General features: G+C 42.3%; 1 protein-coding gene across 2 annotated transcripts in view; it reads left to right on the top strand.

The window, feature by feature from the left end:
* AMOT (angiomotin) overlaps window positions 1-20,229 on the top strand; it is a 65,203-nt gene that overhangs the window by 31,767 nt on the left and 13,207 nt on the right. For both annotated transcript variants that reach the window (XM_063346340.1, XM_063346341.1), the window contains exons 4-7: window positions 3,737-4,190; window positions 5,986-6,130; window positions 7,541-7,633; window positions 10,323-10,468. In XM_063346340.1, the coding sequence (XP_063202410.1) occupies window positions 3,737-4,190; window positions 5,986-6,130; window positions 7,541-7,633; window positions 10,323-10,468 (838 nt within the window). The remainder of the gene's footprint in view (window positions 1-3,736; window positions 4,191-5,985; window positions 6,131-7,540; window positions 7,634-10,322; window positions 10,469-20,229) is intronic.

Below are 20,229 nucleotides of genomic sequence, written 5' to 3'. Positions count from 1 at the left end.
TGTTCCCTCCTGCAGTCAGCGTTTCCCGGTTTGTGCAGGAGGGCTGTGGAGGAGAGGGGAACTGTAGCCTCTTGAACACGAAACAGGCAGGAGAAACTGTGAAAGCAGAAAAAATGTTAACGAGCCAGAGACCTTTCCTGATCTCTTCATTCTTCTGCCCTCCCCACTTTGTTGCTCTACCCGCAGATCTTCTGCGTGACTTGATGTTTGCAATCCTGGCAGCCTCAGGACTCCTGATGGCTGGGTTTGCTTGCAGAGCTGCCCTTACTCCATATCTCTGTCTTCATGACTTAAAAGCTAATGTGACCCTTGTGGTTGCAGAAGCATAAATCCAGGTTTGTACTTGGCCCACGTGGTACATTTCTCCAATACGCGCCAGGGACTGTAAGGGAAGCAGATTCGTGCGTGATACAGTCTTCAAAATGAAGTGGCCCTTAAAGTTATGCTTTCAAACTTGAACACTTGTGGAAATTATTGCTCTGATTTATTTTTTTCCTGCGTTTGGGGTTTTCAGGTCTTTATGACACTGAGGCAAATGGAAGGAGATTGCGTAATTTTGTTTTCCATTTATTTTGAGAGTCTTTTTCTGCATTTTTGCATGAAGTGGTTAGTTCAGATATAATTTTGATTACTACTGCAGGGCTACCCAAGGACTGATTCTCTCATGGAAGGAAGTTTCTACTACTATTCTATAAGCAATTCTGTTAGGTGACCCCAATAGTGAATTGTACAGTCTGGCTTAAAAATCTTGAAAAGTCCAGTTGTGTTGATTTACCTTTCTGAATTTCTCAGTCCAAAACTGGTTTACCAGAGAAATAAATTCTGCAGTTCTCACTTTAATCTAAGGGATCTCAGAGCTGGGTATTTTGAACCCACAAAATATGTATATTTTATAAGACAAAATTGAAAGTAGTGGGGGTGCTAAAAGGTTCTTTGAACACATATGTAAAAGTTTGGATACAAGATCTTAAAGCTCTAGTTGTCACTATGAGGTTATTAGGATTTTTTAATTTTTTTTAAAAGATAGGATCTATTACCTCCGTTGCATTATCTCATTTTGCTGGGAATATAAACACATTTGTGACATTTTGGAAGCTCTAATGTTGTTGGTAATGCAACAGAACTAGAGGCTCCCAGCTCTCATGTTTTAGCTTGAGCCCCTAAGATTGGTATAATTTCAAGATTATGAGAGGCTTCAGCTGTGAGTGCTAAGATGCTGGAAATCTTGGAAATGTATCTTGTTTAGAAATACTCAGCCATGATTTCCTAGAGTTGTTCTGTACAATAGGTTTAAAAGAACACGTCATTACCACGCATGTCAGTACAAAGACTGTCCCTTCAGAATTTAGCTGCTGCTATTGTTTTTCTTCGTCTATCTTTGTGTTCCTTTCGTTACTGATCAGGTCCTGCAGAAATGGCAAGATTCTGTCCGTGCGTCCCCGATGGCAGAATAACGAGATGCTTTTAGTCAAATAGCTCAAATTGTTAACATTGGGATCTAAATAGGCCTCATTAGGCTTATAATATTAACACACTGAGATCAACCGATTCAGTCTTTCTGAGTAACTGCTTCGGGTTGTTTTCAGACTGGAAGAGAGTATTCTGTAGGTTTAAAATTGGAAAGGTGTTTTTTTCCATCTATGAGGCAGACTGGCAACATATCTCTTGATCTAACCTCTGTAGGTCATCATAGATTAAATGTCACAGCAAGATTATTCCCTAATTGATTATAACATCGAAACAGAGGTTCATGCCGTTAGGTAAAGAATAAGCTCAAGGAGATGAGTGGTTTCTGAAGATGCAAAGTTTTAACTCTGCACATAATGGGGTGAGCTAAGAAAGGAGCTGGAAACCACCTGAGACAAACCAGACGACCTTGAGCATGGCATGTGATGGTTTTGCTTCATTCTTCATTATGAGAACTGGCAAATAAAGGTAACGAAATAAATGCAACAATAAGTAGAGCTGACATCCCAGGAGGGAAAGAACCAAATTGCTGCCACTAAACTGAACATTCCTGAGGAAATTAATTGCACATCTTTCTTCTGCATGACCTCTGAGATCCTTATGCTATGTATGATCATTTCTGGCGAAATACAGCTCCTGAAATGATGTTGCTGGCAGGGACCACAGTCACCTGAGTGTGAGAAAGAGAGAAACAGTAACTAGAGCAGTCATTATTTGCTTTTTCCTAAGTGCCAAAGGCTAGATTTATTTCCCTCTTAAGGAATTTGAGCATCAGCTTGGAGATTTCTATGCAACTTCTCTGCTGGAAAGCAGGGAAAATGAGACATAAGATATATGATATTGAAATAGCGAACCTTGCGCTGGGCTGAGAACGTACGAGCTCCTACATGTGCTGCCAGCCAGATGTGAGTAATGCAGACGTTTCCTCTTTGGACGGGTATGAAGAGTTGATGAGTTCTTTCTGCAGAGAACAGGAAGGATGATGCTGAGTGTTTGCACATCGGCTGAGAAGCCCATTGTGTAACCCCTTAGTTCCCAGTTCAGCTTCATGCTTGCTGTTGTCTGTTCACATACCACTAATGCCCCTGGTGTGGTGGAAGAGCTATGCTGCGGGCTGTCTTGTACAGCCCTACTGCACTCAGCAGAGCAGGCACGTAGGGTCAGAGTCCTTCCTCTGAACGCAGGCAACCATGGGGGTATTCTGTAGCAGCTGTGGCCAGGTGGAACAACAGCATGTGCTTTTCCAGCTGCAGGACTGAACTGCATCCCAAAAGGTGGGAAATTTTATCAGGAGAACAGGAGTGTTTAAGAACACGTTGAACTGCCAGACTGGGTCTGCAATGGGCTGTGGTCTGTGTTTAAGAGGAGACTGGCTGCAGCATGCAGAGGGAATGATTTCAACTGTTAGAATAAAGAACATCCAGAGAAGTTAAAGGCTGAATGTCTTTGGAGGAGGAAGCAAAACCTGCCTCCTGAGGTCATCCAAGCACGATAAATCCACACAATCTTCTAAGAGAGATTTCTTACTTGGCTAATGTAGCGGAAGTTGAGCTCGGGATCCCCGGCTCCTGGGAAATGTGAGGTGGTGTATCTTGGAGTTAGTTTTATGATAGACTCAAGCATGTTATAGATTGATATACTATAGGGGTTATTGTTAGGAGCAGTAAACGTAGCTACTGCATAGGACTGAGGGTAGCTCTGAATCCAAGGCTGCTTCTGACCCTTAGGTTTTCAGATCCTTTAACACTCTCATTTGACCAAGCTGCAACTTGATGGTTGATATTTCAGAAAGCTTGAATCAGTGGTGCTGGCGTACTAGCATAGAGTTTAGCCAATCCCTTTGACTCTGTATCCTGAATTGCAGGAGAAAATTAATTGTTTTCTCCATAAGAGATGGCACATTTCAGGACAGAACAAATGAGCCCATTCCTAACAGTCCTCAGTTTAGCCGTTTTATCCACAGTGTGGAGAAAAGTTATAAAAATAATTTTGGTCAGTATTTGTTGATGGAGTTTTTCTTAGTGTTTCTGTAAAAAATAGACTCAAGAGGAAAGACTTCCATAAACTTAGAATACATTTTCTGATAATGGTTTGATTTTGAAGCATTTTTTTAGAAACAGACATCTAAAAACGAGGAAGACCTCACATGACACTTTTATGTGGGAAGACCTGTGCTTACAACTTACACACGTCATCCCATGCCTTGTCACTGGGTTTGTGCACCATCTTCTGCATGACTTTGATGGGGCTTCTGCTCTCTGTTTTCCAGGCAGAACCCAGATGTGCAGCTGCAGTTACAACAGAGACCACCTCACCACCACAGCCCAACTTCTTCCTTGACATCCCTGGGATCTTTGACTTTGCTTCAGTCTCCGCCACCATCCAGGCTGTCCCCTTCCCAGCATCAGCAACCTCTGACTCCAAGCCAGGGAGACCCTGGCATCCTGCCACGGACCCAGCAGCCATTCTTATCAAACCAAGTCCATCAGGGAGATTTGTACCGACTATGCCAGCCCTTCTTAGGCCCGCAGCAGCAGCAAGGCGATTCCTATTCAGTAATGTCCCGAGCTCAGCAGATACCTTCCCCATATCAGCAGATGCAAGTAGATCCTTTTGCCATAGTTTCCAGGGCCCAGCAGATGGTGGAAATCCTGTCAGAAGAGAACCGGTCTCTACGACAGGAGCTGGATGGGTGTTACGAGAAAGTAGCCCGGCTGCAGAAGGTGGGTGTTTCTGGATATCGGGTACTCTCCTGTGTCTATTATCGTCCATAATCTGCAACTCTTACATTACTTGCTTAAGGGACTGATTATCTGCTTTTAGAGTCTTTTATATGCAGATTGATTAGTCTGTATCCTGTCCCTTTGGGCAGCAGCTTAACTTTGTCAGAAGGTAGAATCAAAGACTTCAGTGTTATTCTAACAGTTTATTGACCATGCTCAAAAGAGCATCCTCATCAGCTGTCTTGAAGAGGCTGACTGCTTGGCTTGCTTGGTTAAATTAAAGTTAGTGGTTTTATAGCAGCAGGCTTAATTTTCCCATCAGTCTAAAAGACTTTAGAGACTGCAGGAAGGGCCTTTTTGGAGTGACATGAGACCATAGTCCCTTTAAGTAGGGGACATTGCTACAAAACTGTCTGGCAGGACAGTAGGCAAGGCAAGTACTGCTGCTATGGTTACATTAAAGACATTTGGACTGCAGGACTGAAACCAACACTCCTTTTGTCACTCTCTCAATACCACATAACTTCCATGAAAACTTAATATCTTGTTTTGGATTCAGCTATTTTCCACCTTTGGCTTTATTTGAAACGAGTAAGTGATGCTAAAGCATTTTAAAAATATATCCTAGTGAGACCCATCATTAATGTGAGTGTGTAAAGGTATTTTCACAGCAGCCTCATAGAAATAACTTCTTGATGACCAGTGGCTTAAAGCTGTGCAGCAGGTCAGCTTTCCTTTTGCCTTGCAGGTGTGAAAAGGCTGATGCTACTTGCAGTTTAGAACTTTGTGGGCCTTGCTGTGCTCTTTGCACTGAGCAGTCTCCAGGGTCATAAAAATGTGCGGCTGCTTAAAACACCTGTTTGAGTTCAGGTGACCAGCGTGGCTTTCTACACTCATTTATTCCCTGTGTTATCTCTTTTCAGGGGCATATGTTCGTTTTGTTGTATTTTTTTTGGAAGGTTCCTGGCCAGGAAATGCTTTAGAGAAACGTTTGGCAGCTTCCTGATACTGAAAGAAGGATAAAAATGCACTTCCCTCCACCCCCCTGTTGATCACTTGCTGTAGACAGTGCTGGTGGGGTTTGCTATTACGTGGATCCATACTTCCATAGCAATGCAAACCATGCCTAGTGAGGAGAGCTGGAAGTGAATCTCCTCTGGGTGATCAGAGAAGCTTTACACTCAAGGCTAGAAGACAGGATAAAACATATTTTACTGCAAACGTTTCCCTCTCCCCATTTAATAAATTGAATATTTAAAAGCACAACTAAGTTGAGAAGTGTCAACATAGAACATCAGGAGGTTTTACTGTGAATTTTGGACGATAACAATTACGGATCTGTGGAGTTCATCAGTAATCCAAGATCTGCCGCTAGCATTTTTTTAGCATAGTTTTGTCTGCCTTTCTTGTTTTATTTTACTTACTCAACTTGATATCGCATTAGCTATTTATATAAATGCTTTTTGCCCAAACTAGCAGCAGTGCCAAACTGCCTCAGTCTTAGAAAAAAAATAGATTACATTTGCACTTCAGTTTGCTGTATCTAAGGCTCCGATCGTCTTGGGGAAACAGAGTTAGAGTCTGGAAGGTGACTCCAGATCTTCGTTTCAGCCATTGGTATTCTTTATACAGAAGGATCCGTCACAAACCTGAAACTCTGTCAGTTTACTTAATATATAGGTGTAGGTTTCTTTCAATAAAGGAAACTTGAGAGAAAGTGATCTCCTTTCTGAGACTGAATGAAAAGAATTGTTAGTGATAAAATAGTAAGTGCTCATTTTCACTTCCACTGCAGCTGGAAACAGAAATTCAGCAGGTTTCAGAGGCGTACAAAAACCTGGAGAAATCGTCCTCTAAGCGAGATGCCCTGGAAAAGGCCATGAGAAACAAGCTGGAAGGAGAAATTCGTAGGCTTCATGATTTCAACAGGGATCTAAGAGGTGAATGAAGTAAAAGTTCTGTTCTTCTGTGTTGTTTGTTTTTTTTTTTAATTGTTGCACTTACTTGGCAGGACAGTGTTTTGCTGCAGAATTCACTGTCTGACACAACTAGAATATGACAGGATACTCAGGTACATTCAGTAGTCTGAGATCTTAAGCGCTTGCTGGAAGTGCAGAAAAGACAGGTTTAGGAGAGTGCTGTAGTCTCTCATTTCCAGCCTGTTTCTCATTGAGAAGAAACATGTGATAAGCCAAATACCATAAACCAGATGCAAGCCTGGAATTTTGTCTTGTCTTATATCCTAGAGACAATTTGTACAATTTGTTCAGTTTATACAAATGGAAAGACGTTTTGCTGACTGCCTAATCCCACACCAGGCATGTTCACTTTATTTCCTGTCCAGTGACCCTTTTGCACTGACATACAAACTGCAGACTGTCTGCTCTTCCTGAAGGTCTTGTCACTCCTTATCGCTGTAGGCATCTGGTTTTTTGGCTCTCCCTTCCTTTTCCAGAGATGTTATTAGTGTCTGGTTCTTGCAAAGCGGCTGAGGCAGTACGATGGCTGGCAGTGGAGAGCGATGTCAAATGGTATTTGACCTTAACATGGGTCAAAGTTTAAGCATTAGTTTGAAAGGTGAAGAACATCTGCAGTTTGAGATGTTTAAAGGTGCACAATCAGTCTTTTAAACCGTAAGTTTAATTTTTTTATGAAAGCCTTCTCTTTGTCCTACATGTCATCTGCTCTCACTGCCCCATGTCTCTTACTAAGACTGTTTCCAGAAATTGTTTTGCGTCGAAGAAGTAAGGCCATACTGTGCCCAGTGCTATCAAGAAGGACAGTACACAAAGGCCTGCATTAAATAATCTTATTCATAATAAAGCACAGCATAAACATTTCATTCTTATTTTCATAGGCTGACATAAATTTCTAACAGCCTGCAGCAGCAGAACTGTTAAGCTGGCCTTAGGGTTTTACACTTTTCCTTAAAGTCCGGTAATTGGACAACAGTGATTTAATCTTCTGACTATTGAGATTTAGTTCAGATTTATAAGGGAATCTTTTAATTGCATGGTGAAATTTATTTGGGTGTACATAATAAGCATCCTTAACATTTGTAAAACTTGAAAAAATAAACTTCTTATGTGTTATAATTATTTAAAGTCTTTTCTTTGGAACTTTATTTAACCTGTTATGTCTCATTGAGAACATTTTCTCAATATTCTCAAGGACATAATTAGAAATATTTCAAAAGGGAGTGCCAGCTTCTGATAGGCTTTTTACTTTTGGCTGTGTAGAAGTAGGAGAGCCATTCCCCTAGCTTGCATTAGAAATGTCCTGAGCAGACGTGACTTAATGCTTGAAAGTTTTTAATTATTTAGTGTTCCTTTTGTTGAAAAATTTTGCAGAACGTATGGAGACAGCCAACAAGCAGCTTGCGGAGAAGGAATTTGAGGGGTCTGAAGACAATCGGAAAACCATCTCTCAACTCTTTGCACAAAGTGAGTTAACGCACTCATTGTGGGTCAGTAGAAATGCTCCAGTCATCCTGGGAAGGATAACAATGCAGTAAGTTAGTGTTGTTCAGATCTGTCAGTTTTCTACGGGGACAGAAATCAGGGCAGTGACAGTTCAAAACTGGCAGTGGAGAAAGGAGGAGGGATTCAAGAATTCCTTTTCTGCCAGTTTTTGAAGTCCATCTGATGGCATTTTTTACAGATTTTAGAGCAAATGTAGTTTGCAGTTAAACTGTATAATTAGTGTTTACCCCATAATGTACAGGATATTTTGTCTACTTATTTTGTCCCCTGAAAGCTTTGGAACCTTAAACCTTTCCAGGCTGACAAGAGTCCTGGCATGAGTTAAGGCCAGTGGAACTGGAACCTAGTAGGTCTCCTATCTTCTTCCTCTTTAATTTGTCACTGCCCTATCCAGTTCAGCAAAAATAGAGGGGATGAACACTGCCTGTAGTATGCTGGGCTGGGTAAGGGTCATGAATTCTGTCCACAGCAGTGGATTTATCACAAGGCAAACCAAAATGACGAATGTGAAATGCTGCTTTTCCTTTGTACTGAAATGTCTTGAGGCCGACGGCAGCAAGCCAACTTTTCTGTCATCCCGTAGTGTACTCCACCCTTCTGACAATGCTCGCTTTTCTCCAATTGTTATATAAAAAGGTAGTGCAATAAAATTGCAAAATAAAGATTTTCTGGGGTGTAACACACGCCACTTCTACTCTGACAAATGCTGGTATCCCTCTTTCCTGTTGTCTTTACCTTATTCCTTGTGGCTCACATTACAAGCAGATGGCTGTCAGGATGTGAATTCAAAACTCCTAGTGGTAGTGGAAAGTCTGTGAATTTAGTCTTGCATTCAAACTGGTTGGGTGGACTTTGAGGTTTATAGGTTCACCCAGAGAGGTGGGAAGGTCAGAGCTGTGAGGCCTCACATTCAGTTTCTCCTTTTGGATGAACCATAGTGCTATATTTCATCAGTCCCAGCATTTCAAGGGGTGCTGTAGGCATTTGTCAAGTGAAGCAGTACTCATTTGGGGAAAAGTCTGGAACAAAACCTCCAAAAGCCTTGCTGCAAGCACTTACAGATTAACCAACAGACTGCTGGCACTGATTGATACCTGCTGGCATAATGCCACCCTGTCTCATCTCTGCCCATTTTCTGCAACACATTTTAACATGCTGATGCTTTCAGCAACTTATTTCCTGGGTGGAGGAGAAATACTGAGATGGGAGAGATGGGGAAAAGAACAGGTAGGTGGTGACATTAGCCTTGGTCATTGTGTCTTATGTCACAGACTAGCTCTGAGTTGCAGTCAGGGTTTGCTCTGCAGAGTTCTGGGTGCTGTTGGTGGACAGGTTTGTTTCGCAACCTGTGTGTGGGCTGTGTTGATTCCCTAGCAGAAGGGAATCTTTAGCTACTCTGTGTTGCTAAAGCTTTGCTCCTGGCTCTCTGCTGGCAGAAGAAAGGGAATAATTGTGGTCCTATAAATATAGTTATGCACATGCTTGCACAAACGGGCCTGTGCACTACTCCATATGCAGTCTGTACTAACACCCAGGATCTAGTTCCTGTTTTTCAAGCCTTCCACTCCTTGTCCTCATTCCTTTGTCGTGGGATATTGGTTTCTGGAATGCAGTTTCTCTGGTGTCATCAGTGCTGGGTGTAGATCACTCCAGGGAGTATTCTGTGGTTATGTATCCAGCAAGTGTGCTAATGTTATCATTGTAGCTGGTTGGTTTGAGCTGGGAACATATACAGAGGACATCAGCTCTGTGTTGTGGCTTTGCTTTACACCCCTGTGTGATAATTTCTCCAGTCCCCGACTATTTTATCCCGTTTATGTTTTTACGAAGGCAGTTGCCCTGTTCCTGTGAAACACTCTGTGAAACAGAGAGTGAGCTGCTCTCGCCAGGTCCAGCTCTTTCTGGAGAGCAGCAAAAAAGGACCGTCTGCTGTGCTTGGGGTGGCTTTAGAGCATCAGACTTGGACTTTCAGTGCTGGGGAAAAGGCTTTCTCGAACTGCAGATCTGCTTTGAGCAGTGACAGAACAGTTATATATATGCCTCAGTTCTGGCTCATGTCTGTTTTTAAGGACAGTAGAGGAAGACTGAGGAGTTCTCATTGCTCACTTGTTCTCTGATTCCTCCGATGTCAGCAAAGTGGGACAACTGGGTGTTACTTTGAGAAGGAGGACAGCTGGCCCAGGCAGAACAGCCTTCCTTCCTATCTGTGGGGTCAGTGTGAAAAAAAGTAGCACAAGTTTTTCAGGCACAGAAGTCTGCCATCTCCTCTCCCCAGACTGGGATATTAAAATTACCAAGTTTGTTTTCCACTGCTGAAAGCTCAGAGGTGAAGAGGTGCCAAGTTTCACTAACCATCTGCATAATCAGAGCAAATTACCTAACTGCACTGAGTGATGCATCTTCTGTTCCTCCTCACTAGCATTGTGGTGCATTGTTACTTGAAGGTACCATGCTTATTTTTCAGGGTTACAAGTTGTCCTCTTCCTTGAAAGCCATGTGCTCCCCCCACCCAGCCCTTAGCACTAGATTTGCATTCTCTCTCTTGTGAGAAATTCCAGTACAATCTTTCCTTCGCCTCTGGAGTGAAAGCCTCCGAAAGCTGGGTAGAGATGATTACTGTCCATTGATAACTCTCTCTTTGTTTTGATAGACAAGGAAACACAGCGGGAAAAAGAGAAACTGGAAATAGAACTGGCTGCTGCACGCTCCACCAATGAGGACCAACGAAGACACATCGAGATCCGAGACCAGGCCTTGAACAACGCTCAGGCCAAGGTGGTGAAACTGGAGGAGGAGGTAAGGATGCTGGAAGAGAGAAATTAGGGTAGCTTGGGTTCCAGTAAAAGTGACTGTGGTAATGAGCTTGCCTTGTGCAAATTATAAGAAAATCTGCTCGCTTCAAAGCTGTTTATATCGTCTTAGCTTTGTGTTGGTTAGCTAAACCACTGAACTGTGCACAGATAAGCCACAAATCTGTATTTCCTTGGAAGTGCTTTCATCTGAGCAGCCATGTTTCGTTTTCTTTTTGTTTCAACTGATAAAAGTGGGCTGGAACTGAAATCCCAGCCCTGGCAACCTCTTGAGCTTGGCAGAAATTCAGATCTGGATGGACTTTTAACTAATATGAAATGAATGCAGCTTGTCCCCTTGCCAGGTGTTCCACTTACAACAGGTTATCGTGGTGCACAGTGCAGATCACCATATGTGCTCAGCGTTTGTAATAAGCTGGGCATGACCTTGGTTGTTTTCTCTCCCTTTCCTCCCAAGAGGGGATAATGCATTTGAGCTGCTTAACTGGGCAGCTTTCACAGCAGTTTCTTTTGTAGCCTTGTCCCTGCCACTCACGCGTGGCTCTCACCTCTCTGCCCTTCTGCATCATAGTGCTGTCCTCTTTCCTCCCGCCTACTCTTTTCCTCTCATAGGCTCCATTTCCCACTCCCAGCCTCTGCTTCCTTTACTCCCACTCTTCCTCCATAGAGAGCCTCTGGAGGAAATCTCATGACCAAGTGCACTTCCTCCACAGCAGATTTGTTCCCTCCTCCTTCAGTTCTGCCGTATTCCTGCCCTCTAGCACTCACTGTCACCCTCAGTTGAGCACTGTGCCTACATCCACCTGAGTTAGTGATCTTGCTGTCTTCAGAGACATTCCTCAAACCCTCCCCTGTCTGCTTCTACTTCTCTCTCTGTTCAGGATCCCATTGTATCAAGAGAGGAGGAATGATCAAATACAAAGTGAACATCCTCCTGTATTGTCTTGCGTGCCTTCCTCCTCTCCCAGGTACAGATGTAACTGCCTTAATTTTAGCCTGCTCTTCTCTAAGCTCTACATTTGCCTCAGTAGCCCTTCCCCTGAACCCTTCTGTGTTTCTTTCCCTGGTGTCCTTAATTTTTGCCCCTTGTAGTACCCTTCTTTTAGTAGTACCCTTCTTTTAGTAGTACCCTTCTTTTAGTAGTACCCTTCTTTTAGTAGTACCCTTCTTTTAGTAGTACCCTTCTTTTAGTAGTACCCTTCTTTTAGTAGTACCCTTCTTTTAGTAGTACCCTTCTTTTAGTAGTACCCTTCTTTTAGTAGTACCCTTCTGTGCCTTCTCCCAGACTGTCCTCACTTCACTGCAAACACCGACAAGGTCGCTTTGAAATTGTCCTTTGCTGTGATGCTCATGACATGGTTGGCAGAGGCTAGGCCATGGTTCACGCTAACCCAGAGACTGTCTACTTGGCCTGCCCTACGTGTGTGTTTCCTCCTGTTGTCTCCAGTCCAGCTCAGGCTGTGAGCTTTGAGGGCAGGGAGCTTTCATTTGTACAGCACTTAGCATCGCCAGGCTGGGATCCATCACTGTGGAACCAGGTTCTGTGCAGTACAAATTATGATAACAAAAAAAGAACAGTCAGAGGAAAGCTTAAATATCACTGGCCACGTTCAGCCTTGTGCACAGTTGACAAGTTCATTGATTTCACTAAAATTGCAGCAAGGCCAGCTTGCACCTTTGTTGCTCAGAGGGACAGGGAGCTTTAGGTCATAGGGTAATTTAAACGTGGCATGATTCTCTTTGGTTCTAAAACTGTTCTGTCATTTGGTCCTGTAATGTCTTGGAGCTCTTAGACTTTCATTCTGATTTCAGCACCTTATTACCCTAGAAGTAAGGTGTTCTAATTCTAAGGCTGATGAGTGACTAAGTACACAGGACATCCTTGTGGCTTCCCTGGAACTATTCACACTATTCAATGTGTATAGAGGTGCTGCGATCAGCCAGGGACAGCACACACAGCACTTGCTGAGGCTGAATGTCTGTAGGCGCTAATATTGTCTCCCTCACAGTAAAGTTGAAGCCTTTATTGATAATAATAATTGTATGTTTTCTTTTCAAAAGACCTCTCTTGTTTTGCTAGAAGAATTGGGTTCAGTGCTGTTGCAAAGTATTTCTGCCTAGGTAGAATAGTAAAATAGGTAAGTAGCTGTGGGCTATATTGCATGATAGCTTAAAAAACACATATATCCTGATATAGAGTGAAATGCCCTGCATGAGGGCTTGTGGTCATTTCCATCCAACCTTTGCTCGAATCCCAGGGTGTGCAGGAAGTGCCACCCTTCCTGTTGTAGATAAATATGGAAGCGTCTCAGTGAGGGAGCAGGAGTTAACTCTGCTTTTTCCTAGGGGTGAGGGGGAATAAGAGGAAATAGCAGGGGTAAAGAGTCACTTTTGCAGGTTTCCCAAATCGCTTTTTAATGAAATAGTTAGGATTATAAAGCATTTGTTGCCTCATTAGTATTAAATTGTGGGAACTTCTCAAATCCCTGAGCTGTTTGGTAACTTTCCGAAAGACAGCCAAGTAAGCTGTTCAGTGCTCAGGGCACCATTTAGAAGGGACTGTAAATGTCAGCCTGAGTTAGTGACATTCAATGGCCAAGATACATGAACAATTTGTCAATTATTTCTTATATTCTTGCCATCTTAATCTGAGTTACTAGTCCCCGTAATTGCCAGGAATTTCCAAACTAGTCCTGCAGAAGAGGGTGGAGTTTCTTATGCTAAGGTTTGGCAGCCAGTCTGGCTCAGGGCCTGAGGGGGGTGTGCATATTTCAGTTGTTGCATCCTGTAATGTAAGTTTTCAGCTTTTTTTTTTTTTTTTCCCCTTCCGTTTTGACTTCCTATTAAGCAGAGTTACCCTGCCTTGTATGCACCAGATCCTTTATAAAAAGAATGTTTCCGTTCTAATTAGAGCTATAAGCCATATATCACTATAGCTGAATTTAAATGTTGCATTGGAATTGGAACTTCCAGTTTCTTTTTAAAATCCCTTGCCTGAATTGCCAGTTTGGACAAAACCTCCCATCTGTAAAATGTAGATACTTGTCTACTCCTGTGGAGCTTTGAGAGCTTCTATATATACTAGATTTTAGCATCCAAGTTAAGAGGGAAGGAAGAGATAGAGGGATGCTAAATGTGATGGAGAAAGGAATGATCGTGGAGATACCGAAGGACAGTGTGAAGCAGTTGGAAGCAAAAGTAGAGAGTTACAGAATACTTTCCCTGGTCTGTTAGCAGGGGAGAAATGACTCTTCAAATTTAGAACAAGCGGCTGCTAAAGTTTTCGGTACTGTGGAATTTATTTCTGCAAAGTGCTAAAAAGCTTAAAACAAACTTAAGTATGTCTATGAATGGTAGTATGTATGTTTTATATATAATATTTAAACTTTACTACTTCCCTACTGTACATAAAGGTACACAGTTATTCACCCCTATTTTCACTTCTCCATTTTCATTCTTCCCTTTGGTAGATGTTCCACAGTTAGGCATGTTGGCAGCTTATTAAAATTGTTTCTAGTGAAGTATTAGTCTGTGTTTTTAAAAATCAAAACTTCAGACTATTTCAGAACATGCAATGAATTTGAGATAAATTGAATATATTTGAGGTAAAATGGAGTTGGCTTAAAACCATGTATCACGGTCAGAAATGGTTAGTGATAATAATATTTGCAGCTAAAGCAATGAAGAATTCTCATTTTGGAGTGTGGATTACCATGATCAATTTTGATATAAACACTTGAATGACTGCAGCATGTGGCAGGTTTGTAGCTGGTAGATGGTCACAGATGGCCCATATGTGTGAGCTTTTGCTGTAGTCACATTGCCATGATTTAACCAACATCTTCTAGCGTACACCTTGGGAGCCTTCAGCAAACAGAGCAGATGGTTAAACTTTGCTTTGCTCTGGGCTAAAGGAGGAGTTGCTGGGTTTACAGAAAGGACCATCCTGACCAGCCTGAGATTCTGGGTAAAGGCTGGCTTATTGGGAGTCCTTACCAGGCTTCTAGTATTCCAGGAGGGAGTTTGATGCCAAATACTTTATCTAACCACAACTGCTGGATGTAGAGCGTACAACTGCTACTGTTTTTACACACTTTTTTTTTTTTTTAAAAAGGAATTTCCAGAACTTCTATTGAACTTGGTCATTTCTGCTTACCCTGGTTAATTCATACCATGGAAGACCACACTTCAACTTTTTTAAAGTTTGTGGGTTTTTTATAGTAGTGTAACTTGTACTCCTTTGCTCCGCCACTTTACAAGCCACTGTTTTAATGAGTGCCTTAAGGAAACAGCTTTGAAGAACAGTGACTACCGCTAAGCAGATATAAATATCTACTCTTTGCCATCCTCATGCACACACCTTGCAATGGAAAAAGAAGCCAGACATCCTCTCTAATGGGTGCAAATTAGGGACGGGGGGAAGGGAAGAAGTTTGAATAAAGTATCTTTTCTAAAAGTGGCTTGTATTTAGAAGCTATAAGGTCTTTCAGCCATCAGAATTCAACACAAACCAGATATCAGAGCTAAGATATTATATGCATTTCCCACTCAGCTATTGTGGAGAGAAATAGTGCACTATTTCTGATAACACTGAGGGTTCTGTCTGTGGGGAAATGTAGAAACGTTCATTTCCAAATGACATCTATTGTACTTTATATGCTGCGTCTGAGATACTTTCAGAACAGAGCTCTGGCTTGTAGGGAAGAGACCCAAAGGAGAGTTTGTGTGCTTGAAGGCTTGTCTGTATTTTTTCCAGTCCCTTCTGTGGGTCTATAAAAAGATATTCCTAGTCTCCACAGCTTTGTCTCACTTGAATTCTTAGACTCTTGGAGCTACAAAACTACTCCCTTCAAGACAGAGTTGCTTTTAAAGGGGTACTCTTTGGATGGCTTATCGTTCATGGATGGCTAGGGTAGAGAGGAGAAAAAACTCCCCCTCTTCCCTGTAACTAGTATGTGTGTGTGTCTTTAACGACCTGCATTCTCGTAACAACGCAGAACTGGCTTTTTACTGGCGTGTCGCTACCTCTCATATTCTGCCGGTTAGTAATTTTCCAGAGGTGGCTTATTTTAACACAAACAAATGGAGAGACGACATTACGAGTTTCCCATGCAACAAGCTCTATTCCCTAGCAAGAGGATAGTGTTACCAAATTGCTTCAGCATGAGTTCTTCCTGAGGCCAGTGGCGCCTTATTGGGCCTGAATTCAAACAAACTGAGGGTTCAAAGGCATCCTAGAGGAATATATTCCAACTGCAGGAGGGAGAGGTGGTTTAAACGTGCTTACTGTCTTTTTTTTTTTTTTTCCCAGCTACATTTCTGCCATAGCAGGCAAATTCTTGTGGGGAAGCACATTTTCAGCTGCATCTGAATGGATTCAGCTTTAGGATAAACCCAGAATGTAATGAAAACACCCTGAATATATTAAACAAAGGACTTTGAAGACATCAGGAATAGTGGGTGGGAGACAAGCAGATGCTGACGAGTGTTACCAATTTGCTGAAATAGGAGCTGTCCAAGATGAAGAGGGTAATGGCTGGGTTTGTCAAAATGCCTGGGAGAGTTTCTGAATCATTGCTAGCTATGCAGGAAGTCTTCTCTACTTCCCCAGAAAAACTCTTTGCTGAGTAATGCATCTGGAAGCAATGAATCTCTTTACAAAAGAAGATCATTCCTTCCCCCTCACCTGATATGTCCAGGACTGCATTTGTCCTGCAGAGGCAGCTCCAGTCCAGAGGATGTTGCAGCTTCTACCTCCTTTGCTTCTAGCGACTGGACGGTGAACATTCCTCATCCCTGTGTGCCCCGGCTCGCTGTGGTGTGCATGAAACCTCCATGCCCTCTTCAGAGCCTTTCTGAAGACTTGGGGTCTGTGAAAGAGATTGCATGGTTTGTCGAAGCCTAAATCAAGTGAAGGAATAGAATTCATATTCCCTGCATCAACTCACCCTTTGTGTATTAGATTTCTGCAGAGTCCGAAGCCAGCTCTTGCCGCCTTTATTTTTCTTGTCCTCAGTCCTGTTGCAGAATTCACATAAACGTTGTAGTGAATGTGAACTGGAGGGTGATTGCTCTTGCTTACAATGCTTAATTAGAAAATCTTGTTGATAGAGTTAAAGCCTGACCTCTGATACTTGGTTAGGACATTTTCCAAAGCAGTCGGGGATTGACCTGGAGAAGATATGCACATGATTAAAGTTGTGCCATGTGCTGTAGGAAATGTTAGGAAGGGATACAGTCATGCTGAAGCACTCTGCAGTGCTCCCAGACGTGCACTGAGATTATTTGAGATCTTACCGTCTTAAAGAGGTGTTATAATAAAGATATTATTATGAGTAAAATGCTCTGCATTTTCAGAGCACCCTTCAAGGCAAACAGTTACAATACACTTATGTGAGCATGAGCTTGCTGCTTAGTTAAATGCAGTGCCATCAAAAGGAAAATTACTATCTTGTCAAATTTGTTTAAAATTGTATACCAAAGGGCGTGACTGCATCCGTGTAAAGCTTCAGGAATGAACTCTTATCTAGAGCACGTGTTCACTGCAAGGCCTGTTGCAGAGGAGAGAACTCCAGCGTCCTTTGATGCCATCTCCCCCGTGGTAGATGTTACTGTGGCCCTTGGCACTGAGCAGCCAGTTTTGGTTCTTTGCTGGAAGAGAGAGGGTGGGGAATCCATGGCAAATGACCAAGAACAAGCCTCAGCACGCTGCCTTTTTTGTTCCTCCCATCTCACTTATGTCTGCAGCACCCTGGCAATACTCAGGAACCTGTTTCCAATTCCTGTTTTAGAAAAACATGATCATACTCTCAATGTATGGTAATGAAATCCCTCTGTGCTTGGAAGAATTATTCTTGATCCTCTTTACATAGAGAGGACAGATCAAGTCAGAAAGTTTTAAAACAAAAAAAGAAAAAAAAATTAGATTTCAGTGCTACCACTCTTGGAGACTCCTAGTTCACAGGAAGGTAAATTGTTCCTCACAAATACTTGCGGAAGCAGAGATAGCAGAGCTGGAAATGAATGACACTTCCAGAATATGCAGTGAGTTGACTGAGTGCGGTGAGTACATGAAATGAAGCAATCTCATATATAAAGGACAATTGTGTCAAAAGACACATTAGGAGAGCTGAGTTGTCTGGACCACATACATACCTTTAAAACTTACTGAATATCTGTGTTCCCAAAAACTATAAATGATTTGAGAGATTCCTGCAGTAATTCTGTTTTTAAGCCGTTAAAAAAATTGCACACACAAACCCCAAATTTTCTAACATTCCTAATTTTTTCTGATGCTGGAAGATGAAGTGTATTTTGTGAAGGGGAAAAAAAAAGTTGTCTTTATGAAAAGCCACTGAACAAGCCGTGCCTGTACTTTAGGTCTGGTGCATGGGTTAGGCATGTGCAGGCAGTGCTGGTAAATTGGGCAACACCTCGTGTTGCAACGTTTCACCTGCAGGTTCGGCTGATGGGAGCACTTTCAAAGTGAACGTTTCAGTGGAATTTCTGTGTCCTAATTCTTTTTTGGCTGGGCTCTTGGTATTCTTTGAATGCAGGCCAAAACGCTAATCCGCACATACGCACACTCAGGTTTATTAATTATGAAACTAGTAAAATGTTGTCAGTGGCTGCTTTTGGAAGGAGAATTTTACCTGTGTGTTAAAAAACTTTTCAGAAATGTAAATGCTTTGTGGTAGGTAATAAGAGATCTAGTGTCCATCCTTCTTAATTTTTTATACAGAAGAGTGAGGGAGGAGAGCTGATTTTGAAGAGATGATTATTCAGCCGGATGCATGGTATTTTGCTGCTCTTGAGTTTATTAGGTTGTTCCTTACTCTTGCCCAGGTCAGTAAGCTCTTATGCAAAACCAAGATACGGGGTGCTCTCCATTTCTAGGTTCTGCTGCTGACTCATAGTTTATCATTTTTGGCTACTTACATAACTACTATGAGTTGCTGTTAATCTAAATATAAAACTAGTGCATTAATCTACACTTTATTGGAGTCTGAGAAAGCTTAAATCAGTGTTATTAAGCACTATAATCTGGAATAAAAAGATCTATTAAGTATAACCTTTTTATTGATTTTCTGCAGAGCAGCAGTGGAATATTAAGTTGTATTAAAATGTTCTTATCCCTCCCATTCCAAACAAGCTTGAAATCTTGAGCAATCAAAGAATAAAAATACCTTTCTACTGTACATGCACTGGTGGGAGGGCCTTTGGCTGGATTACTCACTACTTATTGTAACTTTTATTATAACATACTTGTTTAGGGAAAATCCTCTCGGGCAGCAACATTCACGCTGCGAGATTAGATGCCTGCTGACTTTGTGAGGAGAAGAAAAGGATACCATATCTGGGATAAATAGTGTTTGGAGATTTTTCTTTCTGCCATTCATATTGCAGTCTCTGGATTGCCTCAAAGAACCGGAGTGTGAAAAGGGAAAATTTTGAAGAAACACATGATAAGACGTTTTCAGAAGGAAGATGCGATGTAAGAACAGCTCATGTTGTTCAGATCAAAGCCCAGCAAGCCTAGTATCCTGTCTCCGCTGAAACCTACAGCAGATTCCTAGGGAACATGATCAGAACGGGGCCAACAAACAGCAATACTTTCCCAGAATACTTTCCGCTTCCAAGAAGGACTTCCTGAGCCAAAAGTGGTGTCTTTTGTCTTTGATATCCCTCAGTGTACTTTTCTTCCATGAAGCTGTAGAGTAGCTCTTTGAACTCGCACAAGGGAGTCTGTGTTTTGCGTTGTGGTGCTTCTCTAGACTTTGGCTCCGACTGTTGGGAAAAGTTGCCTCCTTCCTGCTATTTTTGTATTTCAGGGTCTGTGACAATCATGGCTAAAAAACCCATGCCCCAGATTTGCCGCAGAAGGCCGGCTAGTTGTCATTGTTACCCTTTTCCTTAACAGGAAATTATGTCCATAGGTGTGCAGTATTCTATGTATTAGAATAGAGCTGGGCTATGGGTGTATTTTATTCTGTTTTTTTATTTGTATTTTAGTTGGGTTTTTTTCTGCCTGAACTGTGGATTAACCTTGCTAAGACAGTTTCTGGGGGTCTCAGCGTGGTAGTTTTCATTGCTTATCGTGAGGCAGGATAGCAGCTGGGTTTGCAGGAGGAACGATGGAGGAGGATGGAAGGACTGGGGCAAGGAATGGAGCTGGACCTCTCAGGTCGCACTGGGCCAAGAGATGAGTGGCCAGACTGCTAGAATAAACCTGGCTGCAGTGTGGAGAGAGCACAGGCCATGTAGAGTGTCCGCTTTGATCCTATTTATTATTTTATTGTTACGGGACTGGAATAGGATCCTGCAGTTTTTGATTCACTTTCTGCTTAATCTCATAAAAACACCACCAGCAATTTTCAATACTGTACTGAAAAGCGTTTCCACCTTGTGGACCAGCTGTAATCTGTGTCTTTGCTACAGTTACCTTGGTAACATATGTCAGGTCACTTAAATGCTCTCTATTATGAACCCAGATGCCCTTTCTAGCCCATCACTGCTCTCAGCCATTTGCAACAGATAATTACCTCAGTTTCCCCATCATTACCATGGGGTTGCTGAGGACAAAAAGAACAAATATACCTCGCAGGAAAGCAGAGATGGGAAAGATCTGCAACACCCCAAGTGTGAGTCCAGAGTTGAAGTCTGAGGCACGCTGGCAGCAGTCATCTGGACATGTTATCCCTGCTGGTGTTTCTGTGCTCTGCAATGTGTACAAAGCCAGAAGTTCAC

This window comes from Chroicocephalus ridibundus, chromosome 9 (assembly GCF_963924245.1).
Source record: "Chroicocephalus ridibundus chromosome 9, bChrRid1.1, whole genome shotgun sequence".
NCBI classification, from domain to species: domain Eukaryota; kingdom Metazoa; phylum Chordata; class Aves; order Charadriiformes; family Laridae; genus Chroicocephalus; species Chroicocephalus ridibundus.
The sequence above is the reverse complement of the archived record's forward strand: the minus strand, read 5'-3'. Positions and strand labels throughout refer to the sequence as shown.